General features: G+C 39.6%; 3 protein-coding genes across 3 annotated transcripts; 2 read left to right on the forward strand and 1 right to left on the reverse strand.

Annotated features, from left to right (window-relative positions):
* The first annotated feature begins 9522 nt into the window (after positions 1–9522).
* Positions 9523–11490, forward strand: lrrc51 (leucine rich repeat containing 51). Its single transcript, XM_085371297.1, has 4 exons — positions 9523–9574; positions 10360–10565; positions 10648–10796; positions 11358–11490. Exons 1-4 carry the CDS (start codon positions 9523–9525, stop codon positions 11488–11490), a joined length of 540 nt encoding a protein of 179 aa, XP_085227423.1.
* A 722-nt stretch (positions 11491–12212) lies between these two features.
* On the reverse strand, positions 12213–15915 carry lamtor1 (late endosomal/lysosomal adaptor, MAPK and MTOR activator 1). Its single transcript, XM_085370524.1, has 5 exons — positions 15678–15915; positions 14717–14856; positions 14545–14622; positions 14198–14321; positions 12213–14072 (listed from the first exon to the last, which is right to left on the reverse strand). The coding sequence occupies exons 1-5, from the start codon at positions 15717–15719 to the stop codon at positions 13980–13982; spliced, it is 477 nt and encodes a 158-aa protein (XP_085226650.1). The 5' UTR covers positions 15720–15915; the 3' UTR covers positions 12213–13979.
* A 5084-nt stretch (positions 15916–20999) lies between these two features.
* sfrp2l (secreted frizzled-related protein 2 like) lies at positions 21000–23913 on the forward strand. Its single transcript, XM_085370523.1, has 3 exons — positions 21000–21513; positions 23246–23326; positions 23498–23913. The coding sequence occupies exons 1-3, from the start codon at positions 21000–21002 to the stop codon at positions 23911–23913; spliced, it is 1011 nt and encodes a 336-aa protein (XP_085226649.1).
* Positions 23914–24510: the final 597 nt, after the last annotated feature.

Raw genomic sequence — 24510 nt, forward strand, 5'->3', positions numbered from 1 at the left:
TTTCTTAAGCAAGATATAAAATTTAAATCTTCTTCTGTATCAGTCATGATTGATTCACCTTAATACAGTTGTAATATTGCACATCCACAGTACCTTAAGGGACAAAAACCCTCATTATTAGATTTGAGGAGGATGAGAACACATTTACATGATGATACGATGCAAAGTCACTCCTGTTGACATTTCCATGAATTTCCATTTTGGATTTGAGCAACAAGCCAGAGGACAGTGGGGAGGTTTCTTCAAACACTCTGGATATTTACAGTTAACAAAGATCTCTGCAAAGACTGTAAGTACTGAAGTGTAACTAAACTTAGAAAATAAACTTTAGAAACTCTTGATATGATGATTCATTATTACTCAATTTTCTACTTTTTTGCATGTTACAGACCATGGCACATGTGATTCATCTATCATTACTGCAGCTAGGTATGTTTATTGTTATAACAGTAACTTGTAATTTAAAAGATTACTTAAAAGGTCATAGGTTAGATCTAGCCATGCAGATCCATTTTAACACATTTCTATTTCACTATCTATTTCTTTATGTTCTTCATTCTATTTACCAATGCATTAAACAAACAAATGTGTCTATATATAATAAAACAAAGATGTTTTTAAAGTACATAAATAAATACATTTGCACTTGGAGAGAGATCTAACAGACAGTGGCACTGATCCCATCGCTTGGCTCTTTCTATGGCATGGGAACGTTTTGGCAAAAAGGAAAATGGAAGAAAGGACAGTGAAAAAAGAATAGTTACAAAAATACTGACTTTTGTACATGTTTTTGTTTATATTTTTCTTACATCTGTGAATTATTTTATATTTATTGTAGAAGAAGAAAATTATCACTTTAGCAAACACCTAAATGGAAACTGTCCTCAGACCTGATGTGATCTTCCTGTGTTACAGCAGTGAGCCTGCTGCCCTGTTTTTCAACACCAAACTCTGCATATGGAAAAATCAAAATCACTCCCTGTGATCGGTGCCCTGTTGGAGGGATTATTAACCAAAATTGCAACTGCATAAATGGCAAATGGATTTTGAAATTTGAATGCGGTGGTCCCAAAGTTAACCAAGTCACACTGGAAGCCACTAAACTCAGTAACCGTGGGGTGATTTCTAAAACATGTCCTATAATCACATGCACAACCAGCAGTTTTCTTTTGACTGTGCAGGTAGAAGCTGGTAAGAAATCTCAACTTCACAGCATATTCTTCCATTGACAGAATATTAGTAGCTTAAACATGATTTTATTCCTGAAATAAAGCAAGAAGTGTCTGCAGCAAATGGATTTTAAAGTATACTAGAATATTTAATTCAGCAAGTACAAAATCTGAAGTGACACAGTAGTTTTTAAAGGCACGTGCCACACCTCTTCATGTGGATTCATTTGTTTTGTTTTCTGCAGGGCGTGTAAAGGTTTCCAATGGTGATAACATTTGTGGAAGTTGCAACAGCGGAGTTACCATTAATCCTCTCAGCAAAAAGCCAACCAACTGTATTTCAGGGTAAATATGTTTTTTGCGCACTGAGCTCTTTAAATATAATACTACAGAAGATGCAGATGTGTTATCTCTTATAGAATTTCTCTCATGTTTGTCCAATGCTTTTTAAACAGCTCTGTATTTTCTATCAACAGAAAAAAGATTGCTATCTCAGTGTCTAATCGATTTCCAAAAACAGTAAAGATAGATTTTCGAGATGTCCATGAAGTATACAATATCAGTGACTGTATAGATACAGGCAAGTACTTTTGTCAGCACAATCCACCTTTCCTAAAAAAATAAAAAATAAAAAAAAGAATTAAAAACTGTATAGTTACAACAGGATTTTTTTTTCTTTTGTAAAACTGAAATATGTTTTTAAAGCTTACATTTTTACATTTTCTTCTTATGTCCAGGTTCAAATCAAAGGCCCTGCAATGTTAGTGTGTCTACAAGGAGTACAGCTACATCAGGTGGAATTTTTTTATATTTCAGCCTGAAAACAGTCATTTTAATATATTTAGTATATGTTAATATATTATAATGCCGTAGACTCAATATATTAATCTATACAAAACATTCCTGACTATCAGGCTGAGTCAGCAGAGCTTTGTATAAATAAGGAGACAGCAGGAAGCTGTGGCCTATTGTAGTGTTAGCATATCTTAAATGTCACTTTGCTTTTTTTGTCTCCAGTTACAAACCTGGAGTTCTACAATGAAAGCAAAAGTTGGATTGATGCCTTGGAGCAATGCCAGACAGACTACACCTCCCTGGTTGAAATCACCAACCAAACAGTGAATGATGAAGTGAAAAGTCTCCTGCAAAATGAGACAGACCTGCAACGAGGGGTGTGGATTGGCCTGGAACGCTCAGTTTTTGGCAAAGATAAGAAGTGGATGTGGATTTCAAAGTCCAAAGACATTTGTCCTAAATGGAACAGCAGCATAGCTGACTCAAATAACCACTGTGCAAAGATGATCCTGACTGAGCAACAAGAAATTAAGCTGCTGGATGCCAACTGCCATGACAGACTACCTTTCATCTGTCAAGGTGAGCATTAAAGAACAATCCTGTATAATATTGTTATCAGTTTCATGCTTAAAAAATAAAATAAAATGAAACTTCCATTAAAATGATGTAATTATGATTTGAATTGTAATCATTTCCATTTCCCTTTCTTAAGAATGACTCCTTGACAGTCACATTGAGATCGTTCCTGATCAGGCTTCACTGAACAGTAGATGGATCAACTGAAGGGGCAGCTCTCTTAGAACCTGTGTCAGGTCTTTGCTGGATTTGTGTCCTATCTCATAACAATGTGACTTTCAGATACTTTTCATCTGTTATAGATCGTCTTTTAAGCCTGCCTCTTGTTATTTTGTTCTCCACTTGTAGAGTTTCCTTATATTTTGTTAAAAGTTCAGCATGCTGTGTAGCAAATAGCTCTTTGGGAATCGCCTTGTTGGTGTTAAAATACAACTTAATGGCTGTTAACCTCTGTTATCTTTGGCCTCTCCAACAGAAGGCACCTAGAGGAGTTCCCACATATTATCAGTGTGGTTTGTTATTATCAGTTTGTTGTGCATTTCAGTAGTCACTTGGTCACGGGACTGAATCTGATGTTTTTAAAGGCTTTGTTGGGGGAAAAATATCGATCATTTGTTTCATGTTTAGTTATAGTTGATTGCTCACCTGGTATGAATGGTACAGTGGAGTAGATGAAGCTGCATTTTGTTTAGTTTTGTCATATATTCCTTTTATTTGGGGTTTCAGGGTTTAGGGCTTTTACCTTGGTTCTTTTAATATCCTTGTTAATAAATGTTACCTTTATTGCACTGCCTCAAACATGCCACATCATTTTCTGGTGCCTGGCAGTAACAATTACACTGTTTGGGGTCTCAGTGCGACATTTGCTAAACATCATGATCTACTTTAAATATAAGACTGTACTATTTTTAACGTAAAACAGCAATAGTGTATAAACAAATATGAATGTAAATCATCTGAAATATTACTATTATTGTCTTTTTCATTGTGATATATAATTTGTATTGTAACAATTATTTTAATACGATAGATTCTAATTATATATTCAAATATATTGATGAGACTATTTAACCAGTAAGACAATGCAGCAGATGTGAGGTGTGGTCCATAGTTTGTACAACATCTTTCTCTCACTAACTCACTGTAGGGAGTTACAGAGTGGTTTTCCTGCGTAAGCCAGACTTCTGAATCGGCTACCTGGGTGCAGTTTTCTTTACAACTGTGTGCGAAGAAAACTGCAACAGCAAACAGGTTTTTAAAAAATGGAAAAAAATTGTGAAAACATTAAATCATTCAAGTTTCATCAAGAAGTAGTCTCCTATGTCCTTTCTTGCAGGGCAGAACAAGTACAGCTGATACACTTTGTACTTTTTCCATTGCCACAAAAAAGCAAATTCTTCCAGAACAGAACTGGTTTAAATTGGCCTTGGTCTTCCCAAAGTCTTCCACCATCTCTTTCGGTTGTGACTGTAACCTTAGAAAATGTGGTATCGAGGCCGATACCAGATACCGGTATCGGTGCATCCCTAATTTAAAGGGAAAGAAATTCAAATAAAAGCAGCTGGTGTTCTTTCCCCCAAAGTCTGCAAAGTAAGTGAGACCAATAATGACCAAAATAATGTAATTAGGATTTTTGCCATAATTGTTCAGCCTTCGTAATCATAATGCCATTTGTTCATCCATCTTCTTCCACTTATCTGGGGGCAGTTTGCGGGGGCAGCAGCCTACGCAGACCTCCTTCCAAGCCACCTCCTCCAGCTTTTCTGACCAGCCGCCAGATAGAATCTCTCCAGCGTGTCCTGGGTCTGCCCCGGGGCCTCCTCCCAGTCATTGCCGGGATGACATTTCTTCATCTCCCCCCTAAATCATGGTTCTTAAAGCCAAATCTTATTTTAACAACTGATCACTTTTTAACTTTTCCATAAAGAAAGAGTCCTGAGGAAAAGTATGATAATGTGCTTAATTAAATACTGCATTAAAAATACTGTTTTCATACAGAATTTCAGCTTGCAGCACTTTGATTTGACATTTTAATTGTTAAGCTTTATAGTGAACCCTGCGGTGCAGTGAACATGTGAACAAGAGCTCAGGACTTTTCAGACAAGCTCCAAGTATAACATCTCAATTTTATAAACTATTAACTTTTTATTATGTTTTTGCTAAAATGTAGCAAGCCGGTGCTGTACTCATGTGGGCACCCCAGGCGTTTACTTATACTCGGCAGAGGCGGTGCTCTCTCTGTAACCTGGAAGACCAGTGAGTTGGTTAGTGGCATAGCTTCTTGCAGGTGTGTCAAACATCTCCACACACACACGCTGTGTTCACACTACAAATAAAATGTGACTTAATCCTGCCCAGTTCGCACTGGTCAGGATTAAGAGAGAGCGAGCTGAAGCCAGGCTGTACAAAGTCTCATCCCCTTCATTGAAGCCAGGAGTCTTCTACAGATCAGAAAACAACATTTAGGTCACAACAATAACACTTTAATGGGAGCACAGAGATGTTTAGAGATGCAAATTTCAAACACCAATCATGACCATTTCTGTGTGCTGCTAAAGTACTGTAGGTGTGAACAAAAAAGGGCTGCTGACAACCCGAGAGGAAGAAAAGATCCAAGATTTAAATATTCTTTTAGTATGGTAATTAAAAACTGGGAATCCATATAAATGTATTACAGACATTAAGAACAGTTTTAAAGAAATTTTAAATCAAAGTATTCAAGGGCATTTTTTAGCCTTTACTTCATAGACACAGTGTAGACAGACAGGAAGGAAGGGAGAGAAAAAAGGATGAGACATGCAACAAAGGGCCATGGATCAGACTCAAACCCAGGCCGCTACCCTGCAGCCATGCAGCACATGGTGCCTGCTCACTCACTGAGCTAAACTAGTGCCCAGTGAAGTTCATAACCTGCTTGGTTCTGCAAAGTTTGAAAGATGAAACTGAATTATTTGGGGCTGAATCCACTTCCATATCATCTTCAGCACAAGTCGTGAAAGATGAAAAGTAAAATTTACAAATTCATTCATACTCAAGGTTTCTGAAAGGTGTGTGAAGTAATTAAATATAAATAAAATAATCCTGTAATCCAGTTTTATAACATTTGCCTACAATTAAGAAGAGTTATTTATTAATTACTGGAAGGGTCTACAGTAAGTGTAGGCAGTGATTTGTAAATGCAGAGAGAAAGAGATAACACAGCTTAAATTTTTTTTTTTTTTAATTTACGGGGCACTGAAGTTTTCCTGCATGAGTTTTTTTTTTTTTTCTAAGGGGGTCCTCTGTGTTGTGCTCATCATGGTCCTGGTGACTGGTAACTAGGGGAGACCGGGGATAGTTGTAACGTGGGTCAGTTGTAACACTTCCAATTTCTCCAATCAGGGCTAAGTTTCAAATGATGTGACTCATCCTGTGCATGCCCAATTCAGTTCTGCTATCACATGTGAAAAATCAGCACATTTTGTCAAACACAGACAATTTAACACGAAAAAAAGTAATTTATATGCCAAAAAGTAAGTTTTTCTACTTTATTTCAATTTGTAATAGCATTATCTGCTTTGCAGTTAAACTCATCAAACTTAAATTATGTTATTTGTTTGTCTATGGGGATATATTCTGTGTAGGTCTTTAGTGCTAATGTTTTAGCCGTTGGCTGTAATGTTAGCTAGTTCATGGCTATAGGAGTCTGGGTCAGTTGTAACAGCAACAGTCTGGGTTAGTTGTAACAATGCAAATGTTACAAGTTGCCACACTATTACTTTAACTTATATTAAACAAGTTGGGGCAACGACATCAGCAGAGAGAGGTTCACTGGTCGCATTTATATATGCAGTTAATGCCATTGGCAACACAATTCCTCCACTGTTTGTGTTCCCACACATACATTATGCAGACCACTGTGTCAGAGATGGACCAGTAGGAAGTACTGGTAGTGGAAATAAGTCAGGATGGGTGCAAGAAACAGATTTCCTCATCTTTCTGAAGCACTTTGCAAACCACACCAAGGTAAGCCAGGATAAAAAGTAATGGAATTGCGATGCTGGTGAACAACTACATTTTTTCAGCTTCATTGTTATGTTCAAAATTGGTGCAAGAGTTGTAGGTTATAATGCCCACTGAGCCAATGAGGCCAAACTCAAGGAAGACCAACCAAAATTAATGAAATATTCAGTTGCAGAAATTTCCATAATTTGTCTTTTTTGGGGGGTTGGAATATGTTCAAAAGCTAGATTTCTGCATTCTGTCACACACACACATAGCTACATAAATGGCTCTAAGTGCATTCATGTGTTGAATAAACAAAGATTACATGTTAATGTTTTGTTAGTACCCTTATTTCATTGTGTTACATTTTACCCCAGGATATGTTACAACTAACCCAGACTATGGGGTTAATTGTAACATTTCACTCTTCGTGTTTGAGACCATATCATGCAATGGGTAATTGTGCTGCAGAGAAAATAGATGCACTATTTAATAGCAGAGACATGTAAATACTTTGCATTACATTTTGAATCCACTACCTTAAAAGAGCTTCAATTTACAGACAGAAATGTCAAAAATGTTACAACTATCCCCAGTCTCCCCTACTGCAATTACCACAAAAGTAGTTTAAGGTAGGTTTTCACTGCAATAACATCACAAGCACACAGGAGTCAGTCATGAAACTTTACACGAGTCACTGTTATTATTTGGGCTACCTTTGTGCTTACATTTGATTCTCCTATTGCGCATTAATCCTGCTGGCATCTTCACACTTCATGGCTCTCTTCTCTTGTGCTCTCTTGCAAACACTCGAGTTTGTGTTCAGGACCTCAAAGAAACACAGTGAACAGAGTCTCATTGTGCACTTTAAAGGTATGGTCAGCAGAACCCAACTAAAAGTAAAGATATAATGATAGAAAACATATCAGAATGAAAAAGAAGTGTACGTGCTTATATCTGTGCTCATATTTCTGCTCAGTGCTTCAAACAGCAATACCAACCTGTGCCTCCAAGCTGGCCACCCTGTTTGCAAGCATCCTCTCATTGGTTTGGGCGTTGCCCAACCTGAGCTGAAGTAGCAGTTTTTCCGTGATGATGATGATGCCTGCATTTCCCACTCTTTGACCTGTAGAGAACATTTTAGTGCATCCACCTCCTCTTTGCTTTTCTGGAGAAGTTGCTTCTGCCTGCTGGAATGACTCACAGCCTTCTCCATCTGTACCACATCAAATATTCACAAAGTGTAGCTAAATCCAGTGGAGTGGTTTGGTTTAAATTAGATTAAAACTAACAATAGTCTTAAAAAATTACATATTTAAAATAAAATAACATACTAACCGAAAATGGGTTTAACTACACTTTGGACAGTGTTTCCGGCATGCAGTAGCTACCGAGCTGATTGGAGACCAAAACAGCCAATCAGAGTTTTTGCACCCAAGTCTGTGATCAGTTGGTTTTGTCGCACATTTATAACGAGTACAGAAAAAGTTGAGGGTGCAGAGATGTTGAGAGCAGGACAACACACTGAGAGCAGGTCCGCAGATGTCCGTCAGCACATAGAGCAGAGATCTGAGCGAGAGCAAACGCCAACAACTGAGAGTGCGGGGCTGTTATTGTGTGTGTGTATGGATAAATAGCAGACACTGAAATACATTTCTTGCACGCAGCAATGAATTTTGTTCACTCCAAATAACTCTTTCACACATACTGGTCACTACAGTGGACAGCTATTGTGTCAGTGTTGATGGTATACTTGCACATAAACCACTACATTGGGCATTAATGTGTCACTCCATACCCTGCCACCCACTGGTCGTTTAATGTTACTGTATGTGTTTCATTGTAATTATTGTTATTTAACCCTGTCATGTGTGAATTATGACAACCTCAATCAGGATTTATTTTCTTAAGTATTTTTATTCATCTTTTTATGCCTAAAGATGAATAAAAATACTTAAGAAAAGAAATCCTGATTGACATCATCATAATTCATGCATGAAAGGGTTAAACTTTTCTTTGCTCTATGTAATTTTCTCCTCAAAACGCATAGTGGACTGCGTTTCGATACCCCTCCCAGTTTTGTTTTTTCATGTTTTTTTCCTCGAGTACATGATATCGAATTTGATGGTAACAACAATGAATATTCATAGGGAGGCTATTTAGCTGCATGTATGAAGCTAAATATGTTATGTTCATACATACAGTTAAATAACGTTTGCATTAATGTCATGCAATTAAATTAAATTCATCATATTAACTCATATACATGATCAGAACAGTGTTCATTTCTGTGTAAATAGTCTGTTTTTAGAAAATTGTCTCACCATTGGCTTTTTAAAAAATATTTTACTCATCATATTACTTAATTTTGTTCATTAAAGTTTGAATTTTTCATCCAAGCACAGTCCACATTTCCAGCATTTCTTTAGCATTGCTAACTTCCTGTAAGGAAGCTGAAACGGACAGATCCACATTCAGACGAAACAGATCCAAAATGGTAGAGATGATTCAAACAGATTTAGTTCATTTCATTGCATTTTGCACAAAAAAGTGCTTCAAGATGTCTGCCGTTTGGCAAGACTGGCTTGGACTACAAGTTCCATATGGCACTCGGTCGTTTCTATAGAAACGAATTGTTGTCTCATTACTGGAAGCTGTGCCACCGTGACGTGTATTAGCTGTATAATATACCTTACACTCTGGGTAAGTGAAATATCCACATAAATGATTAAAACTGATCAGTATGGTTAGAAATAGCGTTTATGGCTCAAATGTGCTGCTTAGCATACTTAGCATGACTTGACAGATCATGACACGTTTATGGTGCTTTTACAGAAGCTTTAAATTCATTATCTGCAGCAGTGAGTGTGTGTTATTCACTCATATCACAAACTTTTTGTTCGTGCTGTTTGTGTTTATGATCGTGCTGTGTTTAAAGACGTTCTTGTTAAACGCAGTACTTCACCGTAACATCATCTCCCCCTGCTGGCGGGTGACTATGTATGCAGCTCCAGTGGATTTATCTTTTAAAAACATCAGCAATTTAACAGGTAATACTCTTTGCTATATCGCTCTTTATGTAGGATCTTAAGGGCTGCAAGAGGTCATTTACAATAAATAAGTAAATTATTAGTTACCTCTAACTTAATGAACCTATTAGGATGCACACTTATATAGTCCAAATCAAATGATAATCCTTTTGGGGTAATTCAAATCCATTTAAAATGTATAATTTAAAGTCACTCTGAAATATTGATGTTTTGAAAAGAAACTGAAGTAATAAAACAAGGTCATGGCGCTTTAAAATTTATACATAACTTACATTAGTTGGGGGGGGAAGCTGTTGTTGGAATTTTAAGTTAAAGAAGTAAATTGTCAGAAGATCCAACTGAATAACACAAAGAAATTACTTATTTTTCCACTTGTGTGACGATCAAAGCTCTAACAGTGGGTTTGGGTGGGCCTCAGAAGATTATCACATTTCAGACTGGACAATGGCAGCCTGAAGTTTGGAACAGTTGCTCTTTAGATTTCTAGTCTGTCCTTATCTCACTACAAGCACACCCCCCCCCCCCCCCCCCCCCCAAGAGAAATGTTAAATATATTTGTGAGTATCGATTAAGATATTTAAAATAATTTCTGACCATTTTTATGAGAATTTTATGTTACGTCGGAGGGATTCGTTAAGCCTCAAGTCCTTTATATTAATGAAAAAGATGGCAACACTAATACAACAGCACACAAAGTCAAACACAATCACAGGCCCGTACTTTAGTAGCACTTAATATTCACTTAATATTCATAAAATAATGTTTTATTTTATTTGGGGTTTCAGACACATGGATAGAGGAGCCCAACAGCGGTCTGCGGCCTCTAAAGAAAAATTCAGAGATGAAATATCTCAGCTGTTCGCTCCGCCTCAACAACAACAACATCACTGAGCTTCATGACCTCCAGAAGACTGTTAGCCATTTCCTGGCTCAGCCGGCACATCTAACCTGGTTGGATCTTTCCTTCAACAAAATCACACACATAGACCACGTGAGTGTCGTTATCAGCAGCTGCTTGTCTTTCTTTTACATCTGAAGTACATCTGAAGCTGGTGTACACATGTGTGTTCCAGGTCTTGTGTGAGTTGCGTGAACTGCGTGTGTTGTACCTTCATGGAAACAGCATTTTTATTCTGTCAGAGGTGGACAGGCTGGGAGTGCTGCCACATCTGCACACCATCACTCTGCATGGAAATGTCATAGAAACCAACAAGGCATACAGGTGGAGATTTTCTCAACTGTATTTTACACTAAACACTCGTCACACATGTCCCAGGGAGCTTTAATGTGTTTTAAATGGGAGATATTTTATAGAAGCTGATGATAGTTTGCTGTTTACAGAACCAAGTCCAGACAATCAGAAGCTCAGACACCTCAGAGGTGTAGAATGAGGGATTGCTCTCATTCTGCAGATGTCTGTAAGTGTGACATGAGTGCACGGCAAGCATCTAAGTTCATAACATTGTAACAGGTGCTTAAATGCAGATAGGGTTCATATTACTTGTCCTAGTCTGCATAGCAACACCGGTTAAAAAAACACATACAGTGCAGTGACTGCAGGCTCATGTCCATCTGCAGACAGAGGCGCCTCTGTTTAAAACCGATTTCTAATGAGTGACAGCAGCTTCTTCATTCATTTAGAGCATGTTTGCAGTGCTGGTTACACAAGATAAAGTTTGGATGCGTTTGCAAAGACGAGGCCTTTTTAGTATTCAGTGTTATTTCTGTATAAATGTCTACAAAATGTGCCTGAGATATTTATTGGGCGTCTTTCTGTATGTAGGAATCGTGTGATTACCGTCCTGCCTCGGTTAAAGACAATGGACTTCAGTGCCATAACGCGACAGGAGCGAGTCTTGGCAAAGATCTGGCACCAGAGCAACAGCCGCTGCAGGAGCAGCAAGGTTAACCAGTGACTGCTGGCTCGTCTCCATCCATAAACTGATACTCTTTACCTATTTGTCAAGTGCACACTTTATTAAGCATGAAGCACACATAAAGGGATTAATCCAAACACTGAATAAAGAGGCGGACATTACTATTAAAAATCTAGCTGTATGATCTGGCATTGTATGGATGGCAAGCCAGTCCTTAAATACTAAGAGTATATGAGAAGGTGACTGAGAGCTGCAGAGAAAGCAGGAGGGTCACAGAGAGAAAAATAAAAAAGAAGAGGGAGAGGCTCTGGGAAACAATGACCCTTTGAGCATTAATATCAAGGGGTATGTCACAATCTCTCACCTTTTTCTCAAAAAAAAAAAAAAAAGAGCTTATATGTGTTGCATTTTGTGTAGTAATCTCTTGTACTGAGCAGGTATGAGCTCAAAACAGGCCATAAAGTGACAAAATTCAGCCTACTTCTGCTTACTAGCACGGCCTATAACTCAGAACTAAGTTTAATAGTAATTTTGCATGGCTTTATTAAATATACTAAAGGCAGTATACAAAAAAAGCATAAAAAAAGAGACACCTGACTTTTCTTTAAATCAGTTAACTCAAGCGTGGCTGATTGATGAGGCCACTGATAATAACCGTTCTTCAGAATTAGTAGTGTTGTAGTACATTACTGTGTTCTTTATCCATAGATCACAAAATGTTGTCATTCACATCCAGATATCTGATCATTCATGTGGGTTTTGGAAATATTTTAATACTGTTTGCAACAAAGTTAAATTAAAGAAAGTGCTGTTGACCATCTCTGTAGCATCACTGAATAATTACATCTCACATAAGAGCACACTGGGGTCAGGACAGGAGCGATTTGTTAAAAGTCTTTAATGAATTAAACAAAACAAAAAACAAAACTAAAACTTTTTGGTACTAGCCTAAGACATTACAAACATATTTCAGGTAGTATTACACTTTTGAGTAACAAACATAAAGGGGGAAAAAATGCCAAGAACCCATTGCAAAAAGCTCAGATCAGTTGCGTGGTTTAAATAATCAAAGCCTAGCAGATTATCCCTTTTGTGTCTAGAGCGCTTCACCGTGCTCCCTGCCCACGCATACAGTCGTGCTCTCCTCCGAGGAGCAAATATATACTCGAGAAACAGAAATAAATAATCACAAAAAGGGATCAATTCGTTTTATTTGCTGCTATAGACTGATTGTTAACACCCTGCCCCCTGCTGCACTGCTATAACGGTTAGTTTCTAATTATGAACGAATCCAATCATATTGCAATCTGCAGGGGAAACCTCTTTGTTTAAAAGCTTAACAAATGCAGGCCTTAAAAGGGTTCTTGTGTTTCATAAAAACTTATCGCCACAAGATCTTAGCCAATTCTGACCAGTGAAGTCTCTACAAAAAGGAGGGACTTCATACAATCCATCATGTTTAGTTTTTATATTCAAGCAGAAAATTCTGTACAAAGGCATGAAGACACAATATCTGTCCCTACACACACTCGCACACACCCAACCACGCACTTTCATCTTTGAATATTACACTTGAACTTCTGGCCTGCTCGTTTATTTAATGCTAGATAAGCGCAGAGGACACAGCGCCACCTGTAAACTCCAGAATTGTGACCCAAGAAAAGCTGCATCCTCACCCACCAGCCAAGGAAAGGTTATTAAGGTTTGGCCTCGACTGGAATAACAGATTACTCCACCGTCACTGTCAAATGTCATTGAAATTCACTCTAACTAGGTTAGTGTGAGTTGTTTATGGTTGCCAGTATACTCCACTAAACGATAACATTTTAATTTTGGGAGAAAAAGCGTGTCATTCCTTTTTACTGGTGCTAATATTAACATTATGTTGCTCAGGGATAAAGACTGAAGAATTTCTGGTGACATCAAGGATGTAAAACAGAGCTAAACATATATGAAGAGTTAAGATTAAATCATGTTTGGGGGTTTTGTTTTGCTTTTTATTCCCCTGGTAAATAACATATTCAACATGTGGTGCAGTGATTATTTGCGATATTCCACGCCACAGTGATCCCTTTTTTTCAGTGGAGACTTTATCAAATGCATTGTATTAACCAACAGCCAACAGCTTTGTGTCAAAAATCCAACAGCTTTATCCCAGGTGAGTCCAACATAGGTATCAGCAAGGTGACAAGCTAGCTCTGATTCTCAGAAAACAAAGAAACTAAAAACACCCGTGGAAAACTTTTTTTTTTTTTTTAAGAGATCATCAAAAAGTTTGATTTCCACAGCTGGAGGCCTCGCTGATGTACATACGAGCTCAAACCCATCTTCCATTTGTCACTAAATTAATTACACTCGAGGACAGCCATGGGGTAAGACCCTACATTGTCTTCGTCTTTGAAGCAGTTTAAAGCAGAAAGCAGGAGGACCAAAATGTTTAATGACGGGTGGGGCTGGAGGTTGAGGATGCAGGAGTGACACGAAGAAAGTGGGACTGGAGCAACAATATGCAGGCCAGAGTTGCAGAATCAGGGAATGGCAAACTGGACCACCAAGTCTTCTTTAGCATCCACTTTGATTTGAGATATTGCACTGTAAGCATAGGCTGCTATCTTAGACACCTGCAAAGAAAAAAGAGAAGTCAAATTCTAACCGCTTAGCTGTCTTTAAAATGACATGACTGGGGATTCTGCACAGGAATCACACAGCCCCATTCAATCAGAGTATGTTACATATGGATGGATACCTGCTGAACATCTGAGTATGGCACCAGGTCACTCGCAAGTACTTGGTGGGGCTGGCTGGTGAGGGAGGGGAGAGCGAGGGCTTTGTTTTGAGGCAGACTGGTGCTCAATACAGTCATCTTTGTACTGAAGAGAGAAAAACATAAAGAAATCAGCTGTGCTGCTATTTAAGTTCTCTTAAACCAGTAGACTGTGCTTTGAGGAGCTAGTGTTTAACCTGCACCTGTGTTTTAGTGTAAACGAGGCTGCTCTGTTTGGTAGAAATCAAACAACATGCTGAAGAGCCATCCAAAATTATTATGAGCCAGTAAACAAAACCCATCAAGCCATAAACCGTCTATTTGCACACCTGTATTGTCGAGCTCTGTCCATGTACTCATGCGGCTCCACCATGATGGCGTCTGCTGCTGAGACGTCGATGATGTTCCTGATGTACAGGGGGATAACGGTATGTTTATTACACAGACACTCTTGCGTTATTGTCAGTGGCATGGCTACATTTGCATTAAGGAGGGTCTTACTGTGCCGTCTTTGTCAGGATGGATGAAAGGAGGGCCTGTTCATTTGACAGCGCTGATGAGCTAGTTCCAGGGTTCCAGCCGGTCACGCCATTTAGTGGTTTGCTGGGAGGGTTCGGGGAGATGAGCGGCTTTGTCTCTTCCTTAAACAAATCAAGAAATTTAACTTACTTCTTTTTCCTTCTAAATCAAAGCTAATTATGACAGTTGAGACCACTTTAAAGTTATCATTTATTTTGTTTTATTTTATTTATTTTACTTCATTATTTTGTGTGTGTGTGTGTTAGTTAATATAATTACATTATAGTAATGCAACAACGCACAAAGTATCACTTCTGCAACTTGTGGTGCTCTTACAAATACTCCAAAAGTAATTTCTTCAGTCTAAAACAAATATATGAGCACAACACAGGCAGGCAGAGAAAGATAGATCTTCATTCTGTCCCCATTGCTCCTTTAAACTGGAAAGATGCATGGAGGAAGAAATGACTTGTTTCTCTAAACTAAAAATAGCTGGGAATCTTTAGGGTCATATGACTACATGAAAGTAAAATCCCAAATGTCCCTCACCTTGCCGTTTGTCCTATCTAACACGTTAGCAACTTATTCTTTACTTTTCACCTCGCTTTAAAACCATTTATATAAGTAAATAACTTTTTTTTTTTTTAAACCATCAAAACACATCTCTTTGCCTCTGGATCTGTTAAAGCTTTCTGAAGTCAGACTGTTTATCATCTTGGCTAACTTAACTGGCTTGTACTTCACAAAAGGCCTAGCCAAAGGCTAGCTTACAGTAGCAAGCTGCTAGCCCCTAGAAAACGACCACTTGTTAACGTCGTCACGCATTACTCACGTGTACCGTCTGCGGGGAAATATGCCCAAAGGGATAATATACTATTAGGTACTCCACTTTTAAATTGCCCAGCTTTCACATATTGGGTTTAGCCTGCTAACAGCTAACTACCTGAGTTGTGTTCTCGTTCTCGCTGCTGTAACAGCAACCCATGGCAACGTCCGACGGCCGACACTACACAACCCCGGCGTCCCTTCTCTCCGTCAGAAACCAGTCGTGCTGTTCTTCTCTAGCAAACATAAAAGTTGTCTCCAGCGTGGTTGTATTATAACCTCATCTAAAGGTAAGGAGCTACTGTCAGAAGCAGCAGCAGCTTCTCGGGCGAGCTATCACATGACAGTAGCTCTAACGCAACAACACAAGAACCACTTCCGGTTTTTGAGAAGCGACGTCGGACCTCGTCACGTGAAGAGGAAGCTTTAAACGTGAACTGAATGAATGATAAATAAATAGATAATATCAATCCATCCATTCGCTTCCGCTTATCCTTTTCAGGGTCGCGAGGAAATGAATAATATATTAATACTAATATACGACATTTTTAGTATGTTGCTTTTTGATGGTTTCATTATGTATTTTTTGTTTACGTACTGTTTTTTGTAACGGTGAAGACGCAATGAAGGTAGATGAGTTTAAATACCTGGGGTTAACCATCCAAATCAATGGACAGTGCACAAAAGAGGTTAGGGTTAGAGTGGAGCCGGGGTGAAGTGGGTGAAGACGAGCGTCCTGTGAGATTTGTGCCAGATGGTAATGAGACCTGATTTTAAGTAGAGAGCTGGAGGTGGCAGAGCTGCAGATGATATGATTTTTAAAATTGAAAGTGAAACGGATTGGCAGGATTAGAAATGCGTATATCAGAAAGAAATCTCAGGTTTAACACTGGCTGAAATGCAGCCAAAAACCTTACAGAGTCGCCACCATATTTTATAAACAGTTTGTGTTGTACTTGTTTCCTGACCTGCTGTATACACATTACACAGAACAATCTTATGACGCAAAAGGTTCATCACTCCATCAGACCTGTTTCCACTCATTTTCAGTCCAGTTCATGTGTAATTTGGCATACCTCAAACTTTTCTTCCTGACTCCCTTTGTGAAGAACGTACGGCTTCTTGACAAACACCCTTCCTCTGACACCATTTCTGATGAGGCTTCAGTGAACAGTAGATGTATCTACTGTATCTCTCAGGCCCCGTGTCAGGTCTTTGCTGGATTTTTGTTTCACTATGATTTTCAGATACTGTTTCTCTGCTTTAATTTCTTTGGTTTCTTTTATCCTCAACTTGTGCAGTTTCCTTAAAGTTGTTAAGGACTTGCTGCACACCAAGTTTTAAGCTAATATCTCTTTTGGAATCACCGTCATTGCTGCAAAAATAATAATTTAAGCCCATCAAACTGTGTCTGTAGATTTAAGTTAATAAATGGGAACAAATTATTTGTTTTTGCAACCAGCTGGCAGTGATAAGATCTCTGTGATTCTTTGCTAAATTGCCTGTTAAGTGTAGACACAACATTAGTTCATCTCTTAAGCTAGGTGACTTTATGTTTGAATGTTTCCTACGTCAGTATTAAGTGGCTTACATTCCTCTGACAATGGTCAGGTACAAGGATTGTACTGAAAAATACCAGGTCTCTCTTGGAAATGAAAATTGAATCTCAGTGAGACTTTTACCTGGATAAATAAATGATTAAAAAAAAAACAATGTAAAAAGCAAAAGAAGTGATTGAAAAAGCAGCATACAGTGGGGCAAAAAAGTATTTAGTCAGCCACCGATTGTGCAAGTTCCCCCACTTAAAATGATGACAGAGGTCAGTAATTTGCACCAGAGGTACACTTCAACTGTGAGAGACAGAATGTGAAAAAAAAAAAAAAAAAATCCATGAATTCACATGGTAGGATTTGTAAAGAATTTATTCGTAAATCAGGGTGGAAAATAAGTATTTGGTCAATAACAAAAATACAACTCAATACTTTGTAACATAGCCTTTGTTGGCAATAACAGAGGTCAAACGTTTACTATAGGTCTTTACCAGGTTTGCACACACAGTAGCTGGTATTTTGGCCAATTCCTCCATGCAGATCTTCTCGAGAGCAGTGATGTTTTGGGGCTGTCGCCGAGCAACACGGACTTTCAACTCCCGCCACAGATTTTCTATGGGGTTGAGGTCTGGAGACTGGCTAGGCCACTCCAGGACTTTCAAATGCTTCTTACGGAGCCACTCCTTTGTTGCCCGGGCGGTGTGTTTTGGATCATTGTCATGTTGGAAGACCCAGCCTCGTTTCATCTTCAAAGTTCTCACTGATGGAAGCAGGTTTTGGCTCAAAATCTCACGATACATGGCCCCATTCATTCTGTCCTTAACACGGATCAGTCGTCCTGTCCCCTTGGCAGAAAAACAGCCCCATAGCATGATGTTTCCACCCCCATGCTTCACAGTAGGTATGGTGTTCTTGGGATGCAACTCAGTATTCTTCTTCCTCCAAACACGACAAGTTGAGTTTATACCAAAAAGTTCTACTTTGGTTTCATCTGACCACATGACATTCTCCCAATCCTCTGCTGTATCATCCATGTGCTCTCTGGCAAACTTCAGACGGGCCTGGACATGCACTGGCTTCAGCAGCGGAACACGTCTGGCACTGCGGGATTTGATTCCCTGCCGTTGTAGTGTGTTACTGATGGTGACCTTTGTTACTTTGGTCCCAGCTCTCTGCAGGTCATTCACCAGGTCCCCCCGTGTGGTTCTGGGATCTTTGCTCACCGTTCTCATGATCATTTTGACCCCACAGGATGAGATCTTGCGTGGAGCCCCAGATCGAGGGAGATTATCAGTGGTCTTGTATGTCTTCCATTTTCTGATGATTGCTCCCACAGTTGATTTTTTCACACCAAGCTGCTTGCCTATTGTAGATTCACTCTTCCCAGTCTGGTGCAGGTCTACAATACTTTTCCTGGTGTCCTTCGAAAGCTCTTTGGTCTTGGCCATGGCGGCGTTTGGAGTCTGACTGTTTGAGGCTGTGGACAGGTGTCTTTTATACAGATGATGAGTTCAAACAGGTGCCATTCATACAGGTAACGAGTGGGGGACAGAAAAGCTTCTTACAGAGGACGTTACAGGTCTGTGAGAGCCAGAGATTTTCCTTGTTTGAGGTGACCAAATACTTATTTTCCACCCTGATTTAAGAATAAATTCTTTACAAATCCTACCATGTGAATTCATGGATTTTTTTTTTCACATTCTGTCTCTCACAGTTGAAGTGTACCTCTGGTGCAAATTACTGACCTCTGTCATCATTTTAAGTGGGGGAACTTGCACAATCGGTGGCTGACTAAATACTTTTTTGCCCCACTGTATGTACAAAGAAAAACTCTGGAAGATGTTCAGGAAGACTGAAGAACTTTTGTTCTAAAAGCCTACAAATAAACATAAAGAAGTTTGGCTCTTTGGAAACAGAGCATTAAAAATATGGGTTGGCTGAAGACTATTACCCAGTTCTGTATATGTGGACAGTAATTAGGAAGTTTACGTAACATATAGAACCAACAGGACACAATATAGGTGGGGTTCAATAAAGGGACTTCCCTGGGTCTAAGCAGGTTAAGTTGGATTTAATTATAGAGTATTACATTACTGATGAATCAGCTTACAAGTATCCCACTTTGTTGTTCTGTATTGCCCTGAAGAGTACTTTTTTAATGTCCATAACAATCTTTAGGCGAAGTAGCAAAGTGCTGTGCCTCTGTCATTAATTCTCTGCTCTGTATTGAGTGACTCTAACTTGTCTGAACACTGTATTTCTTTCTTTTTGCTTTGAAGTAAGATAGGAAATTAGGATAAACCAAACTACAAATATTTAAGCAAGTATGAACTGCTCCTGCGTTTACAATAAGCTACTGTAGCAAAGTGTAAGATGATGGGGCAGGATAGGACATGTCATTGTACATGTGGCAGACTCGCTGGGAAAGATTAAAGGCTCGCTGATATATCCTCGGGTTGTGTACGATGACAGGGTACCAAACACATTCAGCTTCTCAAACGCACGATAGTTACATTTTATTTCCAGCAATTAATTTCATACTGCTGCACTGTCACTGTTACTTTATTTGTTTGTTTGTTACTTAGACATACATTTCCAATTTTTTATATTTTGTAAAGTATCAAATAAGAGCAATTAAAAAACATTAAAACACATAGCAGAATGGCATAAAAAGCAACAGTTTAAATTATAAACTGTGTATCTGGGATGATCAGGAAGAGTACAGGAGTCTGATGAGGAACTTTGTCACATTTAGTCACACAAACCACCTGCAACTCAACACCTCAAAGACCAAGGAAGTGGTTGTGGACTTCCAGAGGTCCAGAGCAGGTCCAGTGCCAGTTCAGATAGAGGGAGAGGAGGTGGTCAACACATACAAGTACCTCGCGCTTTTAACATCTGCAGGAAGCTCCTGAGGATGTTTTACCAGTCGGTGGTTGCTGGAGTACTGTTCTATGCTGTGGGGTGCTGGGGGAGCAGCACAGCAAAGAAGGACTCACCCAGGCTGGAAAAACTGATCAGGAAGGCTGGCTCTGCGGTCGGCATCAAGCTGGACACTCTGGTGACAGTTGCAGAGAAAAGGACACTAAAGAAACTTCTGGACATTATGGACAATGCTGGGCATCCTCTGCACACGGTCATAAACAACCAGAAGAGTCTGTTCAGTGACAGGTTGCTTCTCCTAAAGTCAAGAACCAACAGACTTAAAAACTCCTTTGTCCCACACACAAAGGATTTTTAACTCCTCTCTGGAGGGGAGAGGGAGGGGAAACAGGAGGACAAAGCAGGGGGGAACAACTAAGCTGTAGTGCCTTTTCACTGTGCAATACTTTTTGTTAATAGTCAACGGTGCAATAGACTCACATACTTGAAATGTGCAATTCCCTTGTATTCTTATTCCTATTTATTCTATTCATCCCTTTTGTATACTCTGTATTTATATATGTGTATATATGGTATATTTCTGCTCACATTCTGTAACTTCTGTTGGTGCTGTGCTATTGGAATTAGAATTTCCCGGAGGAACCCACCCGAGGGATTAATAAAGTTTCATCTAATCTAACCTTATTGTCAATACACAGACGTTTGGAGGCTGGTGAATATTTCTCATAAGTTCAAATAGCATTGCAGAAGTTTATTCTTTCTGTCTTGTGGCGCTGCACACAAATGTTTTCAACATTACTGACAACCCAAACTAAGTAAACAATCCCTACGCCCCCACTGACACTGCCGTGGAGGCAGACAGCAGCGGTTTGATGGGGTGGGATTGTGACTGGGAGGCGCCTGGCCTCTCATTAACCCCCTGTTTCCTCCACACCTCTCTGTTTACACCTACATGCCGGTCAAGTCCAGACAGAAGAGCAGAAGCGCTTTAGACTGTAGACAAAACGATGCCTGTTTTTCTGCTCTCTTTCATTGCGCTCTTTGGAGTTTCTCACGCTTCTGACAGCGCGCCTCCGGAACCGTCGCTTTGGTTCAAGCCCACTTTTCGCTCCGTGTGCAAACCCATTCCGAGCACTATGTCTCTGTGCCACGGGATCGGTTACAGGAGCATGTGGATTCCAAACATGCTCGGCCATGATTCACTGAGGGAGGTCCAGCAGCAGTCTGCAGCCTGGCTGCCACTCATCTCCAAGCACTGCCACCGGGACACCAAGAAGTTTCTATGCTCGCTCTTCGCTCCGGTGTGTCTGCCGGAGGTCAGCGGGCCGGTCAGCCCCTGCAGGAACCTGTGCGAGGCCGTACGGGATGGCTGCGTGCCAGTGATGAGCGCGTTCGGCTTCCCCTGGCCTTATATGTTTAACTGCACCCGGTTCCCACACGAAACCGAACTCTGCATCCCCGTATCCGAGGGGCAGGATGGGCGGGAAACAGAGGAGGCGAAGCACGAGGAGGTGCCCAAAGGTCAGTGCACAAAGTTGTGTCATTCTCCACCAAAACACTTTTGTTTTGGGAAGTTCTCAAGTACTCAAGTACAGCTCTGAGGATGCGGTTTGCTAGACTGTGTTTTTCTTATAGTTTATCCTTTTCCTTTATTTCCACTGCATTCATTAAGGAAATGTTGCTCACTTACTCCAGAAAAGCTTCTCATAAACACTGAACTGAACTTTCTCATGTTTTCTTTTTCATTGTAAATGTTCACAAGCTCTTCTAGTGTTTCATGTAAGATTTTAATAAGTCTTTAAAATGCAAGTGTTTGTCCCATAATCATAATCCTCTTAGTAGCGTATCAACCCAGTAGGGCACTTTTCTCTCAGACTGCATGCGTACTCGTGGTTCGTAGGACAGAATGGGAGGCAGAGCCTTTCAGCTTTCAGGCCCCTCTCTGTGGAACAATCGCCCAGTTTGGATTCAGAAGACAGACATCTTTTCTACTTTTAAGATTAGGCTTGAAAATTTCCTTTTTGATAAAGCTTATACTTAGGTCTGGATCAGGCGACCCTGAATCCTCCATTAGTCAGACTGCAATAGACCCAGACTGCTGGGGGACTTTAACTCACTATGCTTTTACACATAGTTTACACCTCTCTGCATTTAATCATTAGTTATGATTAATCTCTGGCTCTCTTCTCTTTTGTCCTGTCTTCCTCTCCTCACCCCCAACCAGTCAGGGCCCCTCCCTGAGCCTGGTTGTGCCAGAGGTCTCCTCCTGTTAAAAGGTGTTTTATTCTGGGTTTTTTCTTCCCACTCTCATCAAATACTTGCTCATAGGACGCTGTCTGATCTTTGGGGTTTTCTCTCTGTTATTGTAGGGTCTTTACCTTACAATATAAAGCACTACGAAGCACTATTTTTCTGATTTGCTCCTATATAAATGTAATTGAACTGAAATTTAATTGACACATTTAACTTTAATGGAGTAACTGTTGAAGCCTCCGACAAGTACAATTGTCCAATAATAATAATAACAATAGTAATTTTTAAGAAAACTACATGATTGTATTGTGATGTCACCCATTTTGAAAGGTTGTGCTTCCACTTTGCTGCATCAATAATACTCCAGTCATATGTAAACTGTACTAATTACACTTCACTTATAATATACTCTGTGTACTGTACATGGCATTGTTTTAACTTTGGGATATTTCATTTTAATTAATAACATTGCACTTGGAGTGCTGTAGTTTTACTTCATTTTTATAAATGTAGTTTACATTTCCTGAAGCCATTTTTCTGCTTTATTACATTTTTCTCATATTACTTCTTTATTTTTGTCTTTAAATGCAGCACGTTTACTTAGAACAGATTTTTAAAAAAACATTAATATACTGGCACTTTTACTTAAGTTTTAGTATTACTCTTTATTCATCCCTGAATGTAATTTTTACAGTACTGCAATCACGCCTCTTTCACAGCATCCATTTAAAAAATTCAATTCAGTTTCAACTCAGGTTTATTTATATAGCAACAAATCACTACAACAGCCACCTCAAGACACTTTAGACTGTAAAGTTGTATTTAATCCACTTTTACTTAAGGTTCTTACTGAAGCCTTAAGGTGTTTGGCCTGCTTTGATGCTGGGGTTTAATGGACGAAAGAAAACAAAAGAGAAAAGTTCCACCAAGGTGATTATTTTTATATCCCCACTGCAGACTGCTGCAATCATTTAACCATTGTCGTTTTCCATCCCCCCAGGGAGTGTTATTTGTGAAGCCTGCAGTCTGGCTGCAGAAGGAGAGATTGACATCCAGGAAAACTTCTGCCACAGTCCATATGGTGAGAACAAAGTGTTATAGATAACGTGGGCTCCAAATGCATCCTTTTCTTTTGTAGCATGCAATTTCTCTTGCAAAAACAGGACAGCTTATCTAGTCACAGAGACTGGGTGATTTACAACATGCATGAAGTGACACCTGTTGAATAGTGTTCTCCGTGTCTCTGTCGTAGCATTTAAGATGCGTCTGGGCAGCATGATGACAGTGGGGGGTGACCTTCAGCTGGTGCCTACGGCCCGCAGTCGCATCCTGAGATGGGCGGGGGGAGGGGCTGAGAAAGCAGAAGGAGTCGGAGGCGCCATGGCCCACAGCGCTTTGTGGCTCCAAGAAGGCGGCACGTGTAACTGTCCTGGTTTAGACTCTGCAGAGAGTGACGAGAATGAGGAGAAAAGTCAAGAGGAGGTGCAGATGGATAAGAAACTGACAAAAAGAGGAAAAAAGGTGGGGAAAGGTGGATGGTACCTTTCCCTTGCTCAGGCTGAAGAGGGAAGACTGGTGCTGACTCGACTGGTGAGGTGGAGCAGAGGGGACAAAGAGCTGAAGAAGTTCATCCGAGCTCTCCTCAAGCAGCCGTGTGCAGAGCTTTAAACAGCGAGTCATCCACATCTGTTCCTGCCCTGCAGATGATGCTTTCATTGTGCTGCGTGAATACCAGCGCTTTGCAGTAATGTACACAAAGTCCAGCAAAGGAGCCAGCTGCTAACTGGTGAACAGCTGATAGTTCAGACAGTTTCAGATAGCTACGTTAAAAAAATAGTAACATTTTTTTATTAAACCACAGCATCATCTTGATTTGTTACAAAATGTATCCTTGCATTATTATTGTCACTGAGTTTCCTCCATTAAAACGGAGCATTATTTTTACCAAAATGAGAAGCCAGAGACTTTACAAATGATCATCACCTCATCAACAAAGATAAGAGAGCTGGTGTTTGTGTACACTGCTGAACCACCCAAAATCATACCGGCAGGAACATTGCATTTTATTTTTATATATATATTTTTTGTACATAAATGAGTTACATTTTGTCTCCATTATCAAATTATTCACTGAATTAAGAGATCTTTTTGTAATGATCGCTGTGGTGGAGACCGATCTCCCCTCTCTGTGGTGACATGTCCATGCACACACAAGCAATATATTTATCTGTTTACTTCAATTTATTTTTTTAATCTTGTATTTTA

The sequence above is a fragment of the Diplotaxodon limnothrissa genome, linkage group LG14, assembly GCF_057381915.1.
Source record: "Diplotaxodon limnothrissa isolate DT_005_m linkage group LG14, D_limnothrissa_male_GT1.1, whole genome shotgun sequence".
Lineage (NCBI taxonomy): Eukaryota > Metazoa > Chordata > Actinopteri > Cichliformes > Cichlidae > Diplotaxodon > Diplotaxodon limnothrissa.

Coding starts and splice junctions, on each gene's coding strand:
- lrrc51 (XM_085371297.1), top strand. CDS start 9,523: ATGTATGCAGCTCCAGTGGATTTATCTTTTAAAAACATCAGCAATTTA. Junction 10,566..10,647: donor AAATCACACACATAGACCAC/GTGAGTGTCGTT, acceptor TGTGTGTTCCAG/GTCTTGTGTGAGTTGCGTGA. Junction 10,797..11,357: donor GAAACCAACAAGGCATACAG/GTGGAGATTTTC, acceptor TTCTGTATGTAG/GAATCGTGTGATTACCGTCC.
- lamtor1 (XM_085370524.1), bottom strand. CDS start 15,719: ATGGGTTGCTGTTACAGCAGCGAGAACGAGAACACAACTCAG. Junction 14,857..15,677: donor AGAACGAGAACACAACTCAG/GTAGTTAGCTGT, acceptor GATTTGTTTAAG/GAAGAGACAAAGCCGCTCAT. Junction 14,322..14,544: donor GACAGAGCTCGACAATACAG/GTGTGCAAATAG, acceptor TTCTCTCTTCAG/TACAAAGATGACTGTATTGA.
- sfrp2l (XM_085370523.1), top strand. CDS start 21,000: ATGCCTGTTTTTCTGCTCTCTTTCATTGCGCTCTTTGGAGTTTCTCAC. Junction 21,514..23,245: donor GCACGAGGAGGTGCCCAAAG/GTCAGTGCACAA, acceptor CCATCCCCCCAG/GGAGTGTTATTTGTGAAGCC. Junction 23,327..23,497: donor CTTCTGCCACAGTCCATATG/GTGAGAACAAAG, acceptor TCTCTGTCGTAG/CATTTAAGATGCGTCTGGGC.